We start from the raw sequence: 19,267 nt of genomic DNA, 5'->3' as shown, positions 1-19,267 counted from the left end.
ATGATTAAAAAAAATCTCGATTATTAAAAAATATTAGCAAAATATAAAGAATAGAAAAATTTGATATTATTTTTTGTTTAGAATTAATTAGTGAGGGACAAATTGCATCATGATAGGTTTTCTAAATGAGTGTGCTATTTTTTTTAATTAAAATAAGTTTTACAGTAAAATAAATCCAAGCATCAAAATAATGTTTTTACTCTTTCTTATGTGTACAATTATAGTTCAATTCAATTTCAAATGCATGAGAGAAACTTCAAATATTATATTTCATCTTAATTAGGGAATTACATCTAACTCTCTAATAATGTTTATTTTCAAATATTGCAAAACTTAACAGAAGATAATTAAAAAGACAATACATAAACATGAAGGTCTTGAATTCTATAATCTCTTGCGAAACTTTATTATAAGAAATAATGCATACAAATATTAAGATCTTAAACTCTACAATGTCTTGTATTTTTAATCTGTTAATAAAAGTTTAAGTGAAATTAATTAAGAATGAAGAAATTATTTATACTACATTCATAACAAACCTTATAACTCAAAGTTTAAGAGGGTGGTTTTGCTTGGATGGGGTATGAGAGCAGTTTCACAATTTAATTAATTAAATGACACTGTTCTCATAAAACCTTTCAAAAAATTCATTTGAAACACACAAAATTACATATTTATCTCATATTATCATATTTATATTACAATTTGTAATATTCAATAATATATATCTATAATATATATCTTGCATGATTGTATATATTTTCTTATCAAGTCATTCGTAAATGATGATTATAAATAAAATTACTTACTCAATGAATAATTATTTATGAAACAATAAATAATAAATGATAATCATACAGTCAATCAAATGATCGTTGAGGATCTATATATACTACTATACAAAAAAATATGTAGAAAAAACTCTATTTTATACTTTTAACTCTCATACTTATCTTAGGGTTTTTTGCATGTGAATTTTCTTTATCTCCTTCTATTGGTCAATATTACAACGTTTGGTATATAAAAGTCATCTCTTTTCCGCTTTAAAACTCTCTTAATCCATTTTTGGTAGGAACAATATCTTTATATGAATAATATAGCAATCACCAATAATTAAAAATTTAATAAATATGATATGATAAAAGATAAAATCCAAGATTTCATTAAACTTAGAAAAATTGCATTAAATCGAAATTTAAAGAAATATAACATTTAAAAAGTTGTCTGAGAATATTATATACATACATTTCAACAAGTTTTTTTTTTTATAAAATTGTGGCCAAAAATAAGTATCACCAACAAAAAAGTGTTGCTCACTCAATCTAATATATGTGTAGTCGGTTGATATTAAAAAACAAAAATATATATCTTATTTAGCCATTAAATATGTTATATTTTTTTAAAACATGGTAGAATTGTCCATTGTTATGAGAAGGGCATTCATGTACAATGTAGAAAAAATAATAAGGTCAAACTTGAAAGATAAAAGGTAGAAAATGGAATGAAAAAATGTTAAATTATAAGTTTTGATAAATTTAAAGGTTTTTTTTTAATTACTTTTAGAAAAAGTTTAATTATTTTAAAATTTTAAAAATAATAATTAAATACTATTCTCGTTTAGATAAAGGTTGAAAGTTTGAAGATGGTATCCGAGATTACCTCCTTATAACTACAACTTCTGAATATTTGGATGAGAAAAACTTATAAACTTATCCAATAATTAAATCACTTATCAGTATAAAAATTACGTGTAATTATTTTGAATAATACTTATCTTGTGTTTTAAAGATCATCCTTTTATTTTATTTATAGAATATTTAGGTGATCTCTTCCCATTTATCTTTTATTGTAAAAATAATATTATCCTAACATATTTAAATAACAATAATTATATTTTTTATCTTCATAGATAAATTTTTATCCTGAAGAGAATGGTAAAAAGATACGTTTTTGTAACATTTATTTGATGAAGAGAATGGTGTGTAGTTTTAACAAAGGGTATATAATTGGAAAAGAAGATAAGAAAGGGTGAAACGAAATCGAAGTTTGGACTGAAACCCTAACTCCACTCCACTGTGCCCAACTTCGTCGCCGCCGCCGCTGCTGAATCAGGTTCCAAGGTTTTCCGATGCTTTCTCTCTTCTCTCTTCTCTTCATTCCTTTTTCCGATACAATTCTTTTACCCATTCCGTCATTTACCTTTCTGTGCTTCCGTGATCTGCTGCATCTCCAATTTCTCTGTCCCTTCCTTTATACTTTCTCTAATTTCGATCGCTTCAACAAATTGCATTTCTATCCGCCATCTTCGTCTCTTGCTTTTTTGCTTCTTCTTTAATACTTCCCTGCACCTTTGTATATAATCTATTCGATTTCCTTATTTACCTATGAAACATTTTTTCTTACATCAATTCTGTAATTCGAATTTTTGCATGCCTTCAATTTAACTTCCTTCTCTTCATCACTCCTCCTTAGATCACACGCCATATAATGATTTTATCACTTTCTGGTTGCTTTATACATCGACATCTGGAGATGTGTGTGTATATATAGATAACTCTTGCATCCAATAAAACGAATTGTAATTTATAAAGATGAAACACGATGACTCTAATTTTATTTGTTAGGGAAATAGATTGAAAACTATCAATAGAATATCTTGTTATATGTGTTTAAAGAAGTACGCACAGTCATATGTCATTTTAAATTTAATGTGCAAAGCCTATATTAATGTCATTATTACATACATGTTCACATTTACTATTGAATAGCTCAGGTACAAGTTTTTGTTTGAAAAAGGGCATAGCAATAATGGTGTAAGGTTAGTTGACTTGAATTAATATGTTTTCTGCTTGTTTCAGTCTTGTACAATGGGAAGGAAAAAGGCAGAGGATGCTGGGCCATCTGCGAAGACCAAGGCAAGTAAAGATGCTCCCAAGAAGGAAAAAATTTCTGTCTCTGCCATGCTGGCCAGCATGGATGAAAAGCCTGATAAACCCAAAAAAGTCTCTTCTACCTCTAGTAAGCCAAAGCCAAAATCTGCTCCAAAAGCTTCTGCATACACTGATGGTATTGATCTTCCTCCGTCTGATGATGAAGATGATGATCTCCTAGAACAGGAGGAGCAAAATTCCAAACGGGGAAGTCAGCAGCAAAAGCCTGATTTGAAGCCTCTTGATGTGCCTATTGCTGAGAAAGAGTTGAAAAAGCGTGAAAAGAAGGATATTTTAGCAGCCCATGCTGCTGAGCAGGCAAAGAAGGAGGCTCTTAGGGACGATCGTGATGCATTCACTGTGGTGATTGGAAGCCGAGCTTCGGTGCTTGATGGAGATGATGATGCTGATGCTAATGTGAAAGATATAACAATAGAAAATTTCTCTGTGTCTGCTCGTGGTAAAGAACTTCTGAAGAATGCATCAGTGAAGATATCTCATGGGAAGAGGTATGGTTTGGTTGGACCCAATGGAAAGGGCAAGTCCACACTGCTGAAACTTCTTGCCTGGAGGAAGATACCAGTACCCAAGAATATTGATGTCCTTCTGGTTGAGCAGGAGGTAGTTGGTGATGACAAGACAGCCCTTGAAGCTGTTGTTTCAGCTAATGAAGAACTAGTTAAAATTCGACAAGAGGTTGCCTCTCTTCAGAATGCAGTTTCTGCTGAAGAAAGTGTAGACAAAGACGATGATGATGAAGATGATACGGGAGAAAAGCTAGCAGAGCTATATGAAAAACTGCAGTTGATGGGATCTGATGCTGCCGAAGCTCAGGCATCAAAGATATTAGCTGGTTTGGGTTTTACGAAGAATATGCAAGGCCGTCCTACAAAATCCTTTAGTGGAGGCTGGAGGATGAGAATTTCTTTAGCTCGAGCCCTTTTTGTTCAACCAACTCTATTATTGCTTGATGAACCCACAAATCATCTCGACCTGAGGGCTGTTCTCTGGTTGGAAGAGTATTTGTGCCGTTGGAAGAAAACTTTGGTAGTTGTCTCACATGATAGAGATTTTCTCAATACAGTATGTACTGAGATTGTTCATCTCCATGATTTGAAACTTCACTTCTATCGTGGAAATTTTGATGATTTTGAGAGTGGATATGAACAGCGTCGTAAAGAGATGAATAAGAAGTATGAGATTTATGACAAGCAGTTGAAAGCAGCTAAAAGGAGTGGAAACCGCGCCCAGCAAGAAAAGGTTAAGGATCGAGCTAAGTTTGCAGCAGCTAAGGAAGCATCTAAAACCAAAGGCAAGGGCAAGGTTGATGAGGATGATGCCCCATCAGAGGTTCCTCAGAAGTGGAGGGATTACAGTGTGGAATTCCACTTCCCTGAACCCACTGAGCTTACACCCCCACTTCTGCAGCTCATCGAAGTCAGCTTTAGCTACCCAAACAGAGAGGATTTCAGGCTATCAGATGTTGATGTTGGCATTGATATGGGGACTCGTGTTGCCATTGTTGGGCCTAATGGAGCTGGAAAATCCACGTTGTTGAATCTTCTAGCTGGTGATTTAGTTGCTTCTGAGGGTGAAGTCCGAAGAAGTCAGAAGTTGAGGATAGGAAGATATTCCCAACACTTTGTGGACCTTCTAACAATGGATGAAACAGCTGTGCAGTATCTTCTGCGTCTCCATCCAGATCAGGAGGGACTCAGCAAGCAGGAGGCTGTTCGTGCAAAACTTGGTAAGTTTGGGCTACCGAGTCATAACCATCTTACTCCTATTGCCAAACTATCAGGAGGGCAGAAATCTCGGGTTGTCTTCACATCTATTTCCATGTCAAAGCCACACATTTTATTGTTAGATGAACCCACCAATCATCTGGACATGCAAAGTATTGATGCATTGGCAGATGCACTGGATGAATTCACTGGTGGAGTTGTTCTCGTCAGTCATGATTCAAGATTGATATCACGTGTGTGTGATGATGAAGAAAGGAGTCAAATTTGGGTTGTCGAGGATGGTACTGTCAGAACTTTCCCTGGAACATTTGAGGATTACAAGGATGACTTGCTGAGAGAGATTAAAGCTGAAGTTGATGATTGAACTGCTTTTTCTTAAAACAATTTATTTTTATGACAATTTCCCCACATATATATCTATATTCTTGCCTTCCTATATTTTTCTGATAAAGATGACGCTCCTCCTGCCGATACCGGATTTTGTCTCCCCTTTCCTGTATTTAGCAACTGAGTGTAATTTTAGGTTGCGATAAATGCTACTAATGCTGTTGGTGAGGTTTTGGGTTACCAAAGTTCATGATATAGCAACGTGTAATTCAATCTGTTATGACTAAATAAACATATTCATGATTCAATATTTTAAAGCCCAATATGTATCAACCCAGCGGACATTAATACAACCCACAATTTCCAGACATGAAGTTTGCTATACAAAAACAAAATTAATATCTTCCAGTCGCAGCAGATCTTATATGATCCACAAGGAAACGTGCAAAAAATATAAACTATGTCTCCGTGATTTTCAACTTAATCAAACGTAGCCACTTATGTGCTGAAAATGACAAAACTTCGAGGAATGAGACCAATTTTGCTGTAGGTTGGACTCTCATACCCAACAAACCATTTTATTCATCTCCCATTAGCAAATGATTGGACCCTTCAAATAACGAAGAAAAAAAATGTATAATGTTGAGGTTCATACTAGGAAAGGGAATGAAAAGATTCGTGCGTAAGTGTAAGGACAATAAGATTTAGGAGTTTTGATTACGGGGATAGGCTGAAATTGAATATGACTATTGGCAGTTTAATTATCGACATCTTTCGTCGACTCTGAAAATTTTCTCCTAGTTTAATTATCATCTAAAGCTTTTGTTCTCATTGTTAACCTCTTTTCATCATAACTCTATAGTTAACTAAACCATTCTTCATTACACTCTAGTTTAATTAGATGACATTCTTCCATTTCTGCCATATAATAAATAGACCAACGAAGGTCTTGTACGAGTAATCAGGCAAAGCAAAGTAATCTGGCCACAAACAAATTAGTTTACAAAGATGTTTTACTCGATCTAAAGATCACACATGAAGTCGAAATCCAACCAGATCAAACATTAAGTCGTAAATGACTTCACGCAAGAGTATTCAAACATTTCAAGTACAAAATTAAAAACAAGTAAAACGTTGTCGAGATGGTACAGAAGCGTAAAAAGAGTACTCACAATAAATTCCAGGGCAAAAACATTATAACTAGAATTAGCAAACATAACAAATTAAAAAAAGAAAAGAAAAAAAAAACGCCTTATTGATGCTAAATCCTTTACAATCAGTTTTCCCTTTTCCACAAAATTGATATCGATCCAACATATTCAGTTTCCAGCCTGCCTCTATGGTCCAATATGTTGCGTTGGGGATCGCATAGGCCAACCTAGGAGAGGAGGTGATCCTGGAGGGGTTGCACTGCGGCTGGGAGAAAAGAGGCTTAGTTCAACAAATGTTCCGGTTGATGTAACACCCTTTTCTAATGTCCGAAATGAAATCGATCCTCGCTTTGTCGATGCATCAGAATATCTACCAGGACTAGACCGAATATTTTCTTCAACATTTCCTTCCAGATGACTCTGGCTAGCCATGAAAGACACACTATCATTATGATCATCATTTCGCCTCCTAGCTTCCAAGTCTTGTAGATTTCCCAACGATAAGCTATCTGCAACTGGACGATAAACAAGTGTGTACATGCACAAGCCAGCGCAACATACCAGTGCAAGAAAAGCCAAGAAAACAAAGGCTTCAAACATAAAATGCTCAGGTCCAGATAAAACAGATAAACCAAGAAAAAGAACCCTTATTGGAAGGAGACATGAAACTGAGAATAGCAATGTGTAAACCCTCTTCTGCAGACCCTTGTTAATAACTAATTCCAAAATCCGACTACCAAGCCAAAAAAGGTAGGAAATCAGGACAATGGCATAAAGGCCGAGGAGAATAGTGCTGAGTAAAGGGTAAGTACAGAAGGCAGTATCATTCTCCCCGGCCATTGAAGAGGTCCCTGCACTTGAAAAATAATGAGGCAACTTTTTTCCAGAACCATTATTCTTGTCTAACCGAGGTCCAACCAAAATAACAAAAAGCTGAAGAACAAACATTGGAAGGCAATAAAGAAGAACGTATCCCAATGTTTTCACATTCCATTTTCTGCTCATAATTCCAGTCTCCAAATCCTGTAAAGGTGCCCGAAGGAGAAATACAAGTGTGAGGAATAGGCACGGTTCTGCAAACCCCAAATTTGATACAATATAACACTTGCAGACAGTGTCCGGCCATTTTAAGTGAAAGGTACTCCTTAACAAAGTAAGTCGGATAACTTCACCAATACCCCACCAAATTGAAAACAGGATGATTGTGATTCTAAGGATCCAAGGACCACTAAAATAAGTGAGCTGAAGAAGACGTTGACTGTGAATACGAGAGCGGAAGTAAAATGAGTAAGCAATGCACATCAACCCAAGAAGAATTAAGATGGCTACTAAACAAATCGTCACCAGACCGAATGCCTCGGTAGCAAATCTCGACAGGGGCATTACCCGATGTACAGATTCCACGCATGCTCTCTGACAGCATGGATACAGGAAGTCCTCTGGTGGTTGTACCTTCTTTCCAGAACTAAAGTATTAATCAATGAGTTCCCAGTATTAATAAAAGAATAAGATGATTGAACTGGATCCAGATATGCATAATCACTCAAGATAGATAGCTCCACAACATCCCAGATCAATCTAGTAGCACCCCTCCATACGCTCACTGCAGATACAAGATCACGGGTAATACATCAACCTCTGAACATATAGCTTTAAGGCTGATTATCCAATTCAAACACCTAAAATAGAGAACAACATAATAATAATAAGAAGAAACAATGAAAGTTGAATATTGGAATGTAAAACTGAGACAACTTTGCTTAAAATGACCACAGTTCAGAACTAAAGATATTCGAACCAAACTCATGGGAAAAATCATTTGAATCTTCAGGGAATTTAATACACGTCAACAAATTGTCCGGGTGCCAAAACACAGGCCACGGAAAAAGAGAATTGAAAGGAAAAATAATTTATAAAGGTTAACAATAACATCTACATCTACATGAGGGTGCACACAACATTCCTAAATTGATAACAAGGTTTATAAAAACCGCAGAGTGAGAGTTTGGCAGGCAATGACCTCAATTGTGGCCACATTTATGAGGTATTTAAAGCAGTATAAATAGACACAAGGAAAGCGGAAGCAGAAATGCAATAAAAAACGCAGAAAAATAATTACAGAAGAAATATTAAAACATTAAATAATGAGATAAAATGATTTGTAACGAGCAGAACAGAGAAAAAAAAAATAGAAATTTGGAAGAGAGGAGGAGCAGTGTGGAGAGAGTTGAAAGGAAGCAGAAAGGGGTGATTAGAGGGCGTTTAGAGGGAAAGAGATAGCAACAACAAATGAAGAGTTGTGAGTATAGTGAAGAAAAAGAAGAGAGTTGGTGTGCAGAGAGCAGATATTTAGAATTGAGAAGGCACATTAACTAGAAAAGCGGAGGGTTGAGGCAGGGAAAGAAGGAAGAAAAAGTGAAGTAAAGTTAGGGTTGTTGGGTATTTGAAGAATTTCCAGAGGAAGAAGATGAAATCGAAATTGAAACAGAAAAGATGCCATGGGAGAGGGAATGCCAGAGGAAGAAAACAAAGGAAAAAGGAAGAGGAAGAGGCAGAAAGAACTTACAGCGGAAGGGACGGTTGATCCGGCGAAGAGGAGGAGGAAGCGGAGAGGGGAAGAAGGGGATCAGCAAACCCTAATTGGAACGGATGAGAAGGTGAATTGGAATTGGGAGAGAGAGAGAGAGAGAGAGAGAAGAGTGGGACTTTGTTGCTCACAGCCTGTCTCCAGCTGTGACCTCCGAACCTTCCGCTTCGTGGATAAAACCTCTTGCTTCGCCTTTCGCCCTAACCTACGTGTCATTACCCCTAAATTTATCATTAAAAACTTTATTATTCTTAATAAAAAATAAAAAGAATTAAAAATAGTTATATATATTTAGGGTGAGTGAAAATAGTTTGGTAAGAAAATGAAATATAATTGAAAGGTGAGAGGAGTGGGTAAGGGAGTGTGCATGGGAGGGAAATTGAGACACAGAGTTAGAGATGTTGGATTGATTGGAGATCCTCACCGTCCAATCTTCATCTAACGGCTCATTTCCTTTCAATTTCATGTATGCTATGTTTTCTGTTTTCCATCTGCATGTAAACGCAATTGCATTGCCATCTCTTTCTGTTCAATTCCGTTTTTTCTCTTTCCCTTCTTCTTCTTCATTCGCATTTCCTTTCATTTCATTGCCATTGCATTGCATCGCTTGAAAAATTTGAAATTGTTGGGTGGGTGTTATGGGTTGTATATGCTCCAAAGCACATTCATCAGACCAATTCGTTTCTCAAAACCATTCCCAAGATTTGAAGGTCACTTCATCCTCCAACACCAACCATTTCGGAGACACCACTTCCCTCATATCCAATGCAAATCACCATTCAAATTCAAATTCAAATTCAAGCGAAGAAAAAGCCTCCACCCCAATTTTGTCGGATCAGCTTCAACATAAAGGGGAGCAGAATGGCAATGGGAATGGGGTGCGATCAACCAAACATACACAACAACAACAACAACCTAAGATGTGTAGGTTGTATAGTATAACCAGGGGGGAAAGAGGAGTTCAGGTTCTTGCTGGGTGGCCCTCTTGGCTCTCTGCTGTTGCTGGTGAAGCCATTAGTGGCTGGATACCTCGTAGGGCTGATTCCTTTGAGAAGTTGGATAAGGCAATTCCTATTATTTTCTCTTTCCATTCTTATTTAGTGTCATCAACCGTAACAAACTTTCCTGTCTTTTTCCAGATTGGCCAAGGAACTTACAGCAGTGTTTATAAAGCTCGTGATCTCGAAACCAATAAAATTGCTGCATTGAAGAAGGTTCGATTTACTAATATGGATCCAGAAAGTGTTCGTTTTATGTCAAGGGAAATTATTGTGCTGCGAAGGCTTGATCATCCCAATGTCATGAAGCTTGAGGGCATGATTGCCTCACGGGTCTCTGGTAGCTTGTACCTTATCTTTGAATATATGGACCATGATCTTGCAGGACTTGCAGCAATACCTGACAACAAGTTTACCGAAGCACAGGTACCTATACCCAAACCTACCTTCTAATTATGCATAGCAGAGTCTTGGAGATGACAACCTTTCTCTCATTTACAACTGTAAATTTGTCTTGGAAGCATTTAAACTTCACTTGATGTCATTTTTATGTAAACTTGCATAGTGAGCCATATTATTTTCACAACGAATCTTTGAAGCCAGATACGGAATGGATTGCTAATATCTGTTTAAAACAAAAATCACTTTTATTATTATTATTATTGAATTTTGACGAGTCAAAAACACTACTGGAGTCCTAGTGGCATTTTTCGTATGAAGGGTTTCGACTGGGATAACAATGACACTTTTAAGTTTTTTGAATTGCGTATCTCACCATCTCGCAACAATCCCTAGTGACTCTATAGCTGTAAAGATCTGACTAATTGCCTTGGATGTTGCAATTAGTTTGTATATCTTGGACCCAATTAACTTATAAGTTGAAATAGACAAGAAGTTTGTTTAAAGCAAAGAAGAATATTAACCAGTTAAGCACTGGTTATGGAATCAAAAGTAGAAAACATTAATTATAAAGTGCAACATCTAATGTTACCAATACACACCCCCACCTTGGGTTCCAATAAAATCTTTGATTTATTGATTCCTTGGCCAGCATCCTTTGAGCACTTGGTAGCCGGTGTTCAGGACCCCGAAGCAAAACCCAAAACCAATAATAATCTTTTACCAAAAGGCCATGTATTCTTTGCATCCAACTGTACTCTCCCAACTTAAAAGTTTCGTGTCAGACATCTTCTCTTATTTTCTTTCCTCATTAATTGATCCCTGCTTCTTGTTTCCGCAATGGGTGAATATTTTTTTTCATATTACAGATCAAGTGTTACATGCAACAGCTTCTTCGTGGTCTTGAGCATTGTCACAGTCGTGGTGTCGTACATCGTGACCTAAAAGGCTCAAATCTTCTCGTTGACAGTAATGGCAAACTGAAGATTGGTGATTTTGGGCTAGCAACTTTGCTTCAGCCATCTCAGGGGCAGCCTTTAACAAGTCGGGTAGTAACCTTGTGGTACAGGCCACCTGAACTTCTTCTTGGAGCTACAGATTATGGAGTTACTGTGGATTTGTGGAGTGCTGGATGTATTCTTGCAGAGTTGTTTGTTGGGAAGCCTATACTGTCTGGACGAACAGAGGTAGTATTCCTCTCTTGTCTTGGTTATGTGCAATTTTTTTGTTAAACATACTGAAGCCTTTACATGTGATACCTTGATCATCAAAGGTTGATGATATAAATCTTAAACTAATAGGTTCTCTTCTGTTACCTTTGCATATTTGCAATCATTTTATTGATGAGAAATGGAATTTACAAGTTAGGACATAAGATTTCTGACGGTCTCATTTTGAAATAATTGTTTTGTCACAACTTTCCATGCTTTAATTGGGAACTACGATCTGGTAATATATCATTCTAGGTGGAGCAACTGCATAAAATCTTCAAACTTTGTGGATCTCCCTCTGAAGAATACTGGAAGAAGTCAAAGCTACCACATTCAACAATTTTTAAACCTCAACAACCTTACAAACGCATTGTTTCTCAAACATTCAAGGATTTTCCTTCATCTACCCTGAGCCTCATGGAGGTCCTTCTAGCTGTTGAATCGAATGATAGAGGAACTGCATCTTCAGCACTTCGACATGAGGTAAATATTAGTTCTTTTGTGGGTGCAGTTCACACTACAATCTGTCTTTGAACAGAATGCACGTGTTACACATCCTAGAATTTTTTGGGCTTGGACCTCAAAATATCTCTTTCCCAACTCTTTTTTCTTAGCCACTGACATTTTCCGTGTTTAGTTCTTCACAACAATGCCACTTCCTTGTGATCCATCATCTTTGCCAAAGTACCCACCGAGTAAGGAGTTTGATGCGAAACTTCGCGAAGAGGAAGCTAGAAGGTATTCTTTCTTTGAGTTTGGAGGATAATTTTGTTTTTAAATTAGTTATCCGATAGAGGCAAATTGACAATTAGCGAAGGTGTCACCTTCTAAACCTACTTTTCTTGATTCAATTCTTGTGATTTTGTCATATCTGATATTTTTCCATTACCTGAAATAATAGCACATTTTTTGCACACCTTTCTAGTGTTTGCTTTAATGATAATTTGTTTTTTCTATGGATGTCTCAAGCAATAATAGAAAGGTTTTGTATTTCTTTTTTTTTTTCCTTTTCTTTTTGTTCTCTCAGGATATTTGTTTCCAGAACCTCTGACCAGTGCAGAAGTATCTCTGTTTTTTGGTTGTTTCCCTCTTCTTTTTGAGACATGGCTTTGGCTTGATTTGTTTCAAATTGTGATCCTTATTATTTGTCCATGTGTTTCTCCTGTCACCCATTTGTCTATTATTAAGCAGACGAAGAGCACCAAATAAAGGACATGAACCTGAATCAGTTGGGAGTAATTTTAGAGAGTCTAAAGATGTGGCAATACCTGATGCGAATGCTGATTTTCAGGCAAGCATGGGGTACCTTAAATCATAAACATAATGTTAATGGACCTTCTTTTCATTTGAGTTATTTGGGTTTGCCTAATACACTTTTTTCCGTGTGGATTTTGCCCCCAGAGACAAGGACGCTGTATTTCTAAGCGCGTCACTGAGAAGTACAATTACGAAAAGGATGACGGTTATGGCTTCTCTCGTGAACCTGTAAAGTCAAGAACACTCAATGTATTTCCTCATTCTGGCCAGTCAATGCATCCAAGTGTTTATGGGTCCTCAAACAATATGAATTTGAACGAGGAAAATGTTCGCACCTTCCATGATCATGGCTCTATATCAGGAAAGTCTGAGTTGAGAAAACATACTTCCTATTGGCAAGGTAGCCCTGCAAAATTGTCAAGATTTTCTAATTCAATTGCGGTTCGAGGTGATTCACTGCTTGATATGAGTGGTGACTTTAGTGTGAATTCGCAGTTGCCAGAAGATCAATTTGGCATGAGATATAAGCATGAAGCTGATGGTGAGTCCAACCAATTGTTGGATAGACTCAAATCTTCAGAGATGGACTTTCTCCCCATGGGGAAGGATCGTGCCAAGGTAAATATGTGAAATTGGTCAATTATTTTGAATCGAGCATTACACGTCCCTTTCAGAGAATATGGGGAAAGGATTAGTTTGTCAGGTATGAAGACTGGTTTGCTTACTTGTCTTGATATAAAGATTTCCTTGCAACGAGGCTAATATTAAGGCCCCAGGGACACTGAGAGATATCTTCTCCCTGTATAATTAATAGAATACTAGAACCTGTATGAAACTTTCAGGAGAAGGTAATTAGTCTTTTATGCTCAATGAATATGAAACTGTCAAATAATTACTTGTTTTTGCTTATGATCACAGGGCTTTGCTAACAAAAATGCCCGCATGCATCATTCTGGACCGTTGCTGGCTCGAGGGGATAATCTTGAAGAAATGCTGAAGGCACACGAAAGGCAAATCCAAAATGCTGTCCGGAAAGCTCGTTTGGGTAAGGATGAAACAAAGAACTGATTGCGAGAATGACCACACTGAATCACTATTTCACCATGTGAGAAATCAAAAGTGACTTTCAAGAGGGTTCTGATGCAGTTATCATGGGATGACAACACTCGAACGCAGGATTGTGGCTATCATAATACCAAGATAAAATATTTGTTTTGGAAGTTCATCAATTCTTGATGCGGATAAATGACTAGTGCTCAGAGGACTTCAATTCACTTTAGATATTTATAATTACCATAGAAGGCCTTGTACAGTGTTCTAACCAACAAACTTAATGTTTCAGGAAGGTGGATAGTTTATAGAGCTAATAAAATCCATGCCGATAGGGTGTACTATAATTGTATAAAACACACCAAGTTGTTTCATTGCCAGATCGCGAAGTCATCTCCATGGCATTGTACATTTGAAACTGATTTTGTCCAATTACATTCTATTAATTTGATGCATAGGTTAATGGGTTATTCAAGTTACATGTTCAGAGCTAGAAGAAGGCATTGGCATAAGAAATTCGGAAGGCTGAAGAAAGTCTTGCCTCTCCAAACAGAAGATTTACCATTAATATTCATGTGTACCTTAATTTCTAGGATTATTTACTAGATCAATTAGCCTTTGCAATCAATTCTAAACTTATGGTGGTGTGTACATTTAAGAGGCAAATCAATTAAAACATGCAATCTCAAGAGTTCGAGCGTGTTTTCAAAGGTGACATGGGGGTTCTTCAATGTTCCTTGTAGATTGAATGGCTAATTATTGTATTACGAAGCATTTCAAATTCTTTTGAAGGAATTTCTAACAGCGAACACTACATGATTATTAACTAGATAGTAGTTATATATATATATAGGCCACTTCCTTTGGTTTGATCAAAATTCATTTATAACAAGAAGAAAAGAGGAAATCATGTTTCACTGTATATGCTGGTAAGAGTTTTCCTTCCATTTGACATCGAACTTCAATTGATCAAGAAGCTGGGTTCTGGACTGGCTTGTTTGTTTGTTATGATTGATTTGATGTCCATAAAGCAGACAAGAGTGAGTGAGAGAGAAAAGAGAGTGAAGATTAAGATGTTGAGTGAAAAATAGGTATAAAAAGAAGTTCCACCAAATTTGAAGATGCAACAACTGCAGTTTGCTTGATTCACAATTCTGACAGATGTGATGTCTGTATCAAATATGGATCCATCCAGTGGCAGTGCATGGTGTTCCCTTGGCTTCCAAGCATCAAACGTCAGTTATTCCTCCCAGGCCCTAGCCAGCTAACTTCAAACCAAATATAAGCCATGCATCCCTCATACCTGCAATCCCTGCTCGATTCACTGTTTTTCATCACCCACTCACTCTCTACACACAAATCAAGCCAAGATGAGGCCCAAACCCCATCAAGCATTCAACTCCAAGCTCCTCATTCTAGTGCTCCTGGTTGCCTTTTTCCTCCTCTTCGTCCTAAGATCAAACTTGTATACCTTCAAAAACATTCAAGAGGACACCCCAAATGTCACTTCACAACCATCGGATTCAGTAAAGACCCCAGATTGTTCCCCGAGTTGCAACAAGATACCAGTTTCTCTCTCCCAAGCACTCATCCACTACTCCACCTCAACCATCACCCCACAACAAACCCTGAAAGAGATATCGGTGTCTGCAAGAGTGTTGGAGAAGAAATCCCCGTGCAACTTCCTGGTGTTTGGGTTGGGGCACGACAGCCTCATGTGGAGTGCACTGAATTATGGTGGGAGGACGGTGTTCCTGGAAGAAGACGAGGCATGGATGGAGCAAATAAGGAGGCGGTTTCCGACGGTGGAGTCGTACCACGTGAGGTACGACAGCAAGGTGAATGAGGCTGAGAACCTGATGGAGGTTGGGAGAGGAGAGGAGTGCACAGCAGTGGGAGACCCCAGATACTCCGTTTGCCAGCTTGCTTTGAAGGGTTTGCCGAGTGTTGTGTACGAGACAGAATGGGATGTGATCATGGTGGATGCACCCACAGGGTACTACGAGGATGCACCTGGGAGGATGAGTGCCATCTACACCGCTGGAATGATGGCAAGGAACAGGGAGAGTGGAGAGACTGATGTGTTTGTGCATGATGTCAACAGAGTGGTGGAAGACAATTTCTCCATGGCCTTCCTCTGCAAATCCTTCATCAAGAAACAGGAAGGAAGGTTGAGACACTTCACCATTCCCAGCTTCAGGGACAACCCTCACCTCTTGGACGGACCCTTCTGTCCTAAACTCTGAACTCTCTAAACCCTTTCATGCTGATCCTTTCTCATGTACTCTTCTTCCTCAAAATCCTACCTTTGATCCTTTCTCATGTACCCTTCTTCCTCAAATTCCTACCCTTCATGCCTCAACTATTGAATAATTTACTACATTCTACATACATTACAATTCAAAATGCAATCAATAATTTTGTATCCTTCAAATTACCTAAATTCCTCATTGCCGATAAAAAAAAAGGGTTTTTTGGTATTTTAAAAATATTAAAAAGAGAGAATTTAATTAAAAGGGGAGCGAGGAAGGAGAATAAGAGTTTTGTTTTGGTGTTGAGAGAGAGCAGAGAGCAGAGATCAGAGAGCGGAAAGTTGTGATAATGAGTAACGAATAGTAAGTGTTTGTGATTGAGAGCAAGAGTTTTTGAAGAGGAAAATGTTACTGATTTGGGGTTTCGTTTCTTTGATTTCAGCGATTACCTGTTCAAGCTTCTTCTCATCGGCGACTCTTCCGTCGGAAAATCATGCTTGCTTCTCAGATTCGCTGTGAGTCTCTCATCACTTCACTGGATTCCTCCTTTGGCCTTCACTTTCTCTCATCTCTTCGCTTCCTTTCCTTTCAGGATGACTCCTATGTGGACAGCTACATAAGCACCATTGGAGTTGATTTCGTAATCATCACTCTTCTTCTTTTCTTCTATAATTCTTCCTCTTTCTCTTTCTAAACCTTTTCTTCTCTCTCCAGAAAATCAGAACCGTCGATCTACAAGGAAAAACCGTCAAGCTCCAGATTGTGAGTTTTCTTTTCTTACACTATTTTTAGGTTTTCAAGATAACTATTTCTATCTATTATCTATTTTGATGGTCTTCTATTGCACCCACTCCAATGTTACAATTTTGCCCTAATTTCCGTATTCGCCTGTTACCCTTGTGGGGTATTGAGAATCACCTAATACCACCATCTCTCACCTCTTTCCTTCTTATCTTCATCATTCCGCAAAAACATTTCTGGCACAATTCATCATCACCATTGGTTGTAACCTTATTCAATCATGCTTCGATTATTTTATTCTGTTTGTGTGCATGTTCCAGATGTCCTCAGCTGTGAATCTCATTATCACTGTTGCTTGTCACCAGAAAATGAAGCCATTCGAGGCATTATCTTGTAACAATTTCTACTCATTGTTTCCTGTAGTGGGATACAGCTGGACAGGAGCGATTCAGGACTATAACAAGCAGTTATTACAGAGGAGCGCATGGAATAATTGTATGTCAACTTTATCCTATCATCATTTAGGGTGCAAACCATATACTTGCCGTGAAACTGATTAAATTTCTTGAGCAAACTTCTGGAATTCTTACTAGTTTTGGGATTGCAACAGATTGTCTATGATGTCACTGACATGGAAAGCTTTAACAATGTGAAGCAGTGGTTAAATGAGATTGATAGATATGCAAATGACAGTGTGTGCAAGCTTCTTGTGGGGAATAAATGTGATCTAGTTGATAACAAGGTTGTAGACTCACAAACCGCCAAGGTAAATTACTGAATTATCACTTTTTTTTTTGGTTTCATCCGGTAATTCTGTTCTTTCCTGGTTAGGAGTTCAGTGTTATTTCAAAATTAATCATTGGGCATCTGGTGTTATTTCACCTGTATAATCTTACAATGATCCTACTTCTTCTAGGAGTATGGAGGGTCTCTTGTGTTTTCTGTGTCTTAATAAAGGAAAGTATTAATTTCGAAAACATTATTCTAAATATAACATGTGAACATTCAAGATTTTAAAAGTCTTACACTTTTATCCCCTGAGCTATTGAAACTGTTACACATGTAATCCCTAAGCTATCGAAACTGTTACACATCTTGAGCGATCAAAACTGTTGTGTACTATAAAATAACGGAGTACGTGCATCTTGCGGTAACTACAATCGAAAATCAACAGTTTCATTCTGGATAATGGTCTTTTGGGGTTGGAAGACAAAAGCAATAGGAACAATTCTAAACGTAATATCTTTTAATATTCATCTGAAGTGTTGGAGAGGAAGGGAACTTGAATCTTTTCATTTTCCTTCTATATACTCTTTACATTCCTTGCTTTATCTTCAATTACACAGGAAATGCACTATCTTGGTAGACTTGCCTATTACTTTGTCTAACAAGTATTGTATGAGTATGAATCACAGGCCTTTGCGGATGAGCTTGGTATCCCTTTCCTTGAGACAAGTGCAAAAGACTCTATCAATGTGGAGCAGGCATTCTTAACTATGGCAGCAGAGATTAAGAAGAAGTATCTAATATCTCTAGCCCCTCTCTCTTATTTAGAATCATTAAACTACAAATATAATCGATGTCTTGAATTTTCTGCTTCCATGTTTGAGTTTTTCAGCATGTTTAAAATTGAAACATTAGCAGTTTTGTGCCATCTTCTTTTATTTTTTATAGGACTGTTATTGTCCACAATTGTAGATTGCTGATGAATTGTCTTTCAAATAATAATGAAACACTCCGAGGAATAATGGCTTTTGATAAAAAGAAAAATAAATAGAATGTACATCTGGAGCTAACTTTCTATAATTTGTCAAATTGTATTCTTTAACAAGATAAGATTGTTTTATGCAGCGTGGTATTATTATGATAATGCAATTTTATTACTTGATGCCTGTGATAGTATGAGTTCCAACACAAGACAAGTAAGTACCTTTGAGATGTTTTGAACTTATGTGCAGGATGGGAAGCCATACAACTGTTGGTAAGTCGGGAGAAGCCGTTCAAATGAAGGGAGAACCAATCCCACAGAAGAGCAACTGCTGTGGTTAGGTTCTGCGTTCTGTTATAACTGTTGTATGAAAATAGGGAGACTCTTTCTTAACTGTGTTATGACATGGATGTTTCAGTACTGACTGTTAAAATATGACTTTTATCTATTTAAATCCCTGGATTATATTGTTCTAAATCTCCTGGCTTCCCATGTTTAGGAGGCAATTGACCACACATTTTTCGCTTACATATTGCATAAACCATAAGGCAATGAAATTCTAAATGGTACAGCTATGATTCTAAATCTAGCAAGAAAATTAAACCAAAATCATACTCTGCCGCTCTAACAAAAGTTGCCATCCAAAAAAGTAAAATAAATATAATTAAAATATTACTATTTTGAGTTGTTAAATGAATGGATTTTATTAAAAATAAGTATGAACTCTGTGTGTGTGATATATTTATGTAATAAATAAAACGATATCAACGTTATGACTAATATATTGATTTATAGATACATTTTTTATGGTTGTTTAGAATAACCATTTTCTACCTAAGAAATTTGATCTCGACGTTTTACGAAATCCTGGTTCACGTCAAGTTTGGTGGCTCATATTAGACAAGTTTAGA

The 19,267-nt window shown here is 36.9% G+C and overlaps 5 protein-coding genes across 7 annotated transcripts; 4 read left to right on the top strand and 1 right to left on the bottom strand.

Annotated features, from left to right (window-relative positions):
- The first annotated feature begins 1,980 nt into the window (after positions 1–1,980).
- On the top strand, positions 1,981–5,312 carry ABCF4 (general control non-repressible 4). Of its 2 annotated transcripts, none has more exons than XM_068641322.2 (2): positions 1,981–2,112; positions 2,859–5,312. In XM_068641322.2, exon 2 carries the CDS (start codon positions 2,868–2,870, stop codon positions 5,037–5,039), a length of 2,172 nt encoding a protein of 723 aa, XP_068497423.1. In that variant the 5' UTR covers positions 1,981–2,112; positions 2,859–2,867; the 3' UTR covers positions 5,040–5,312. The 2 variants fall into 2 exon arrangements, with proteins under 2 accessions (XP_068497423.1, XP_068497422.1); XM_068641321.1 differs by having other exon boundaries at positions 1,981–2,120.
- A 782-nt stretch (positions 5,313–6,094) lies between these two features.
- Positions 6,095–8,947, bottom strand: LOC137832929 (uncharacterized). 2 transcript variants are annotated; one of them, XM_068641333.2, is made up of 2 exons: positions 8,720–8,947; positions 6,095–7,832 (listed from the first exon to the last, which is right to left on the bottom strand). In XM_068641333.2, exon 2 carries the CDS (start codon positions 7,534–7,536, stop codon positions 6,340–6,342), a length of 1,197 nt encoding a protein of 398 aa, XP_068497434.1. In that variant the 5' UTR covers positions 7,537–7,832; positions 8,720–8,947; the 3' UTR covers positions 6,095–6,339. The 2 variants fall into 2 exon arrangements, with proteins under 2 accessions (XP_068497434.1, XP_068497435.1); XM_068641334.2 differs by having other exon boundaries at positions 6,095–7,756.
- A 294-nt stretch (positions 8,948–9,241) lies between these two features.
- LOC137832927 (Protein kinase superfamily protein) lies at positions 9,242–13,875 on the top strand. The gene is given in 9 exon segments (XM_068641329.2): positions 9,242–9,804; positions 9,880–10,164; positions 11,007–11,324; positions 11,604–11,831; positions 11,986–12,086; positions 12,540–12,639; positions 12,750–13,223; positions 13,524–13,666; positions 13,668–13,875. Coding segments are annotated over 9 exon segments (2,136 nt in total). The 5' UTR covers positions 9,242–9,378; the 3' UTR covers positions 13,729–13,875.
- A 1,150-nt stretch (positions 13,876–15,025) lies between these two features.
- On the top strand, positions 15,026–16,092 carry GXM3 (glucuronoxylan 4-O-methyltransferase-like protein (DUF579)). The gene has a single exon (XM_068641336.2). It carries the CDS (start codon positions 15,026–15,028, stop codon positions 15,899–15,901), a length of 876 nt encoding a protein of 291 aa, XP_068497437.1. The 3' UTR covers positions 15,902–16,092.
- A 15-nt stretch (positions 16,093–16,107) lies between these two features.
- On the top strand, positions 16,108–18,833 carry LOC137832932 (ras-related protein RABD1). The gene is made up of 8 exons (XM_068641338.1): positions 16,108–16,270; positions 16,350–16,422; positions 16,500–16,547; positions 16,622–16,669; positions 17,072–17,143; positions 17,259–17,414; positions 18,064–18,167; positions 18,607–18,833. The coding sequence occupies exons 1-8, from the start codon at positions 16,257–16,259 to the stop codon at positions 18,695–18,697; spliced, it is 606 nt and encodes a 201-aa protein (XP_068497439.1). The 5' UTR covers positions 16,108–16,256; the 3' UTR covers positions 18,698–18,833.
- Positions 18,834–19,267: the final 434 nt, after the last annotated feature.

This window comes from Phaseolus vulgaris, chromosome 6 (assembly GCF_051622355.1).
Source record: "Phaseolus vulgaris cultivar YP4 chromosome 6, ASM5162235v1, whole genome shotgun sequence".
Lineage (NCBI taxonomy): Eukaryota > Viridiplantae > Streptophyta > Magnoliopsida > Fabales > Fabaceae > Phaseolus > Phaseolus vulgaris.
The sequence above is the reverse complement of the archived record's forward strand: the minus strand, read 5'-3'. Positions and strand labels throughout refer to the sequence as shown.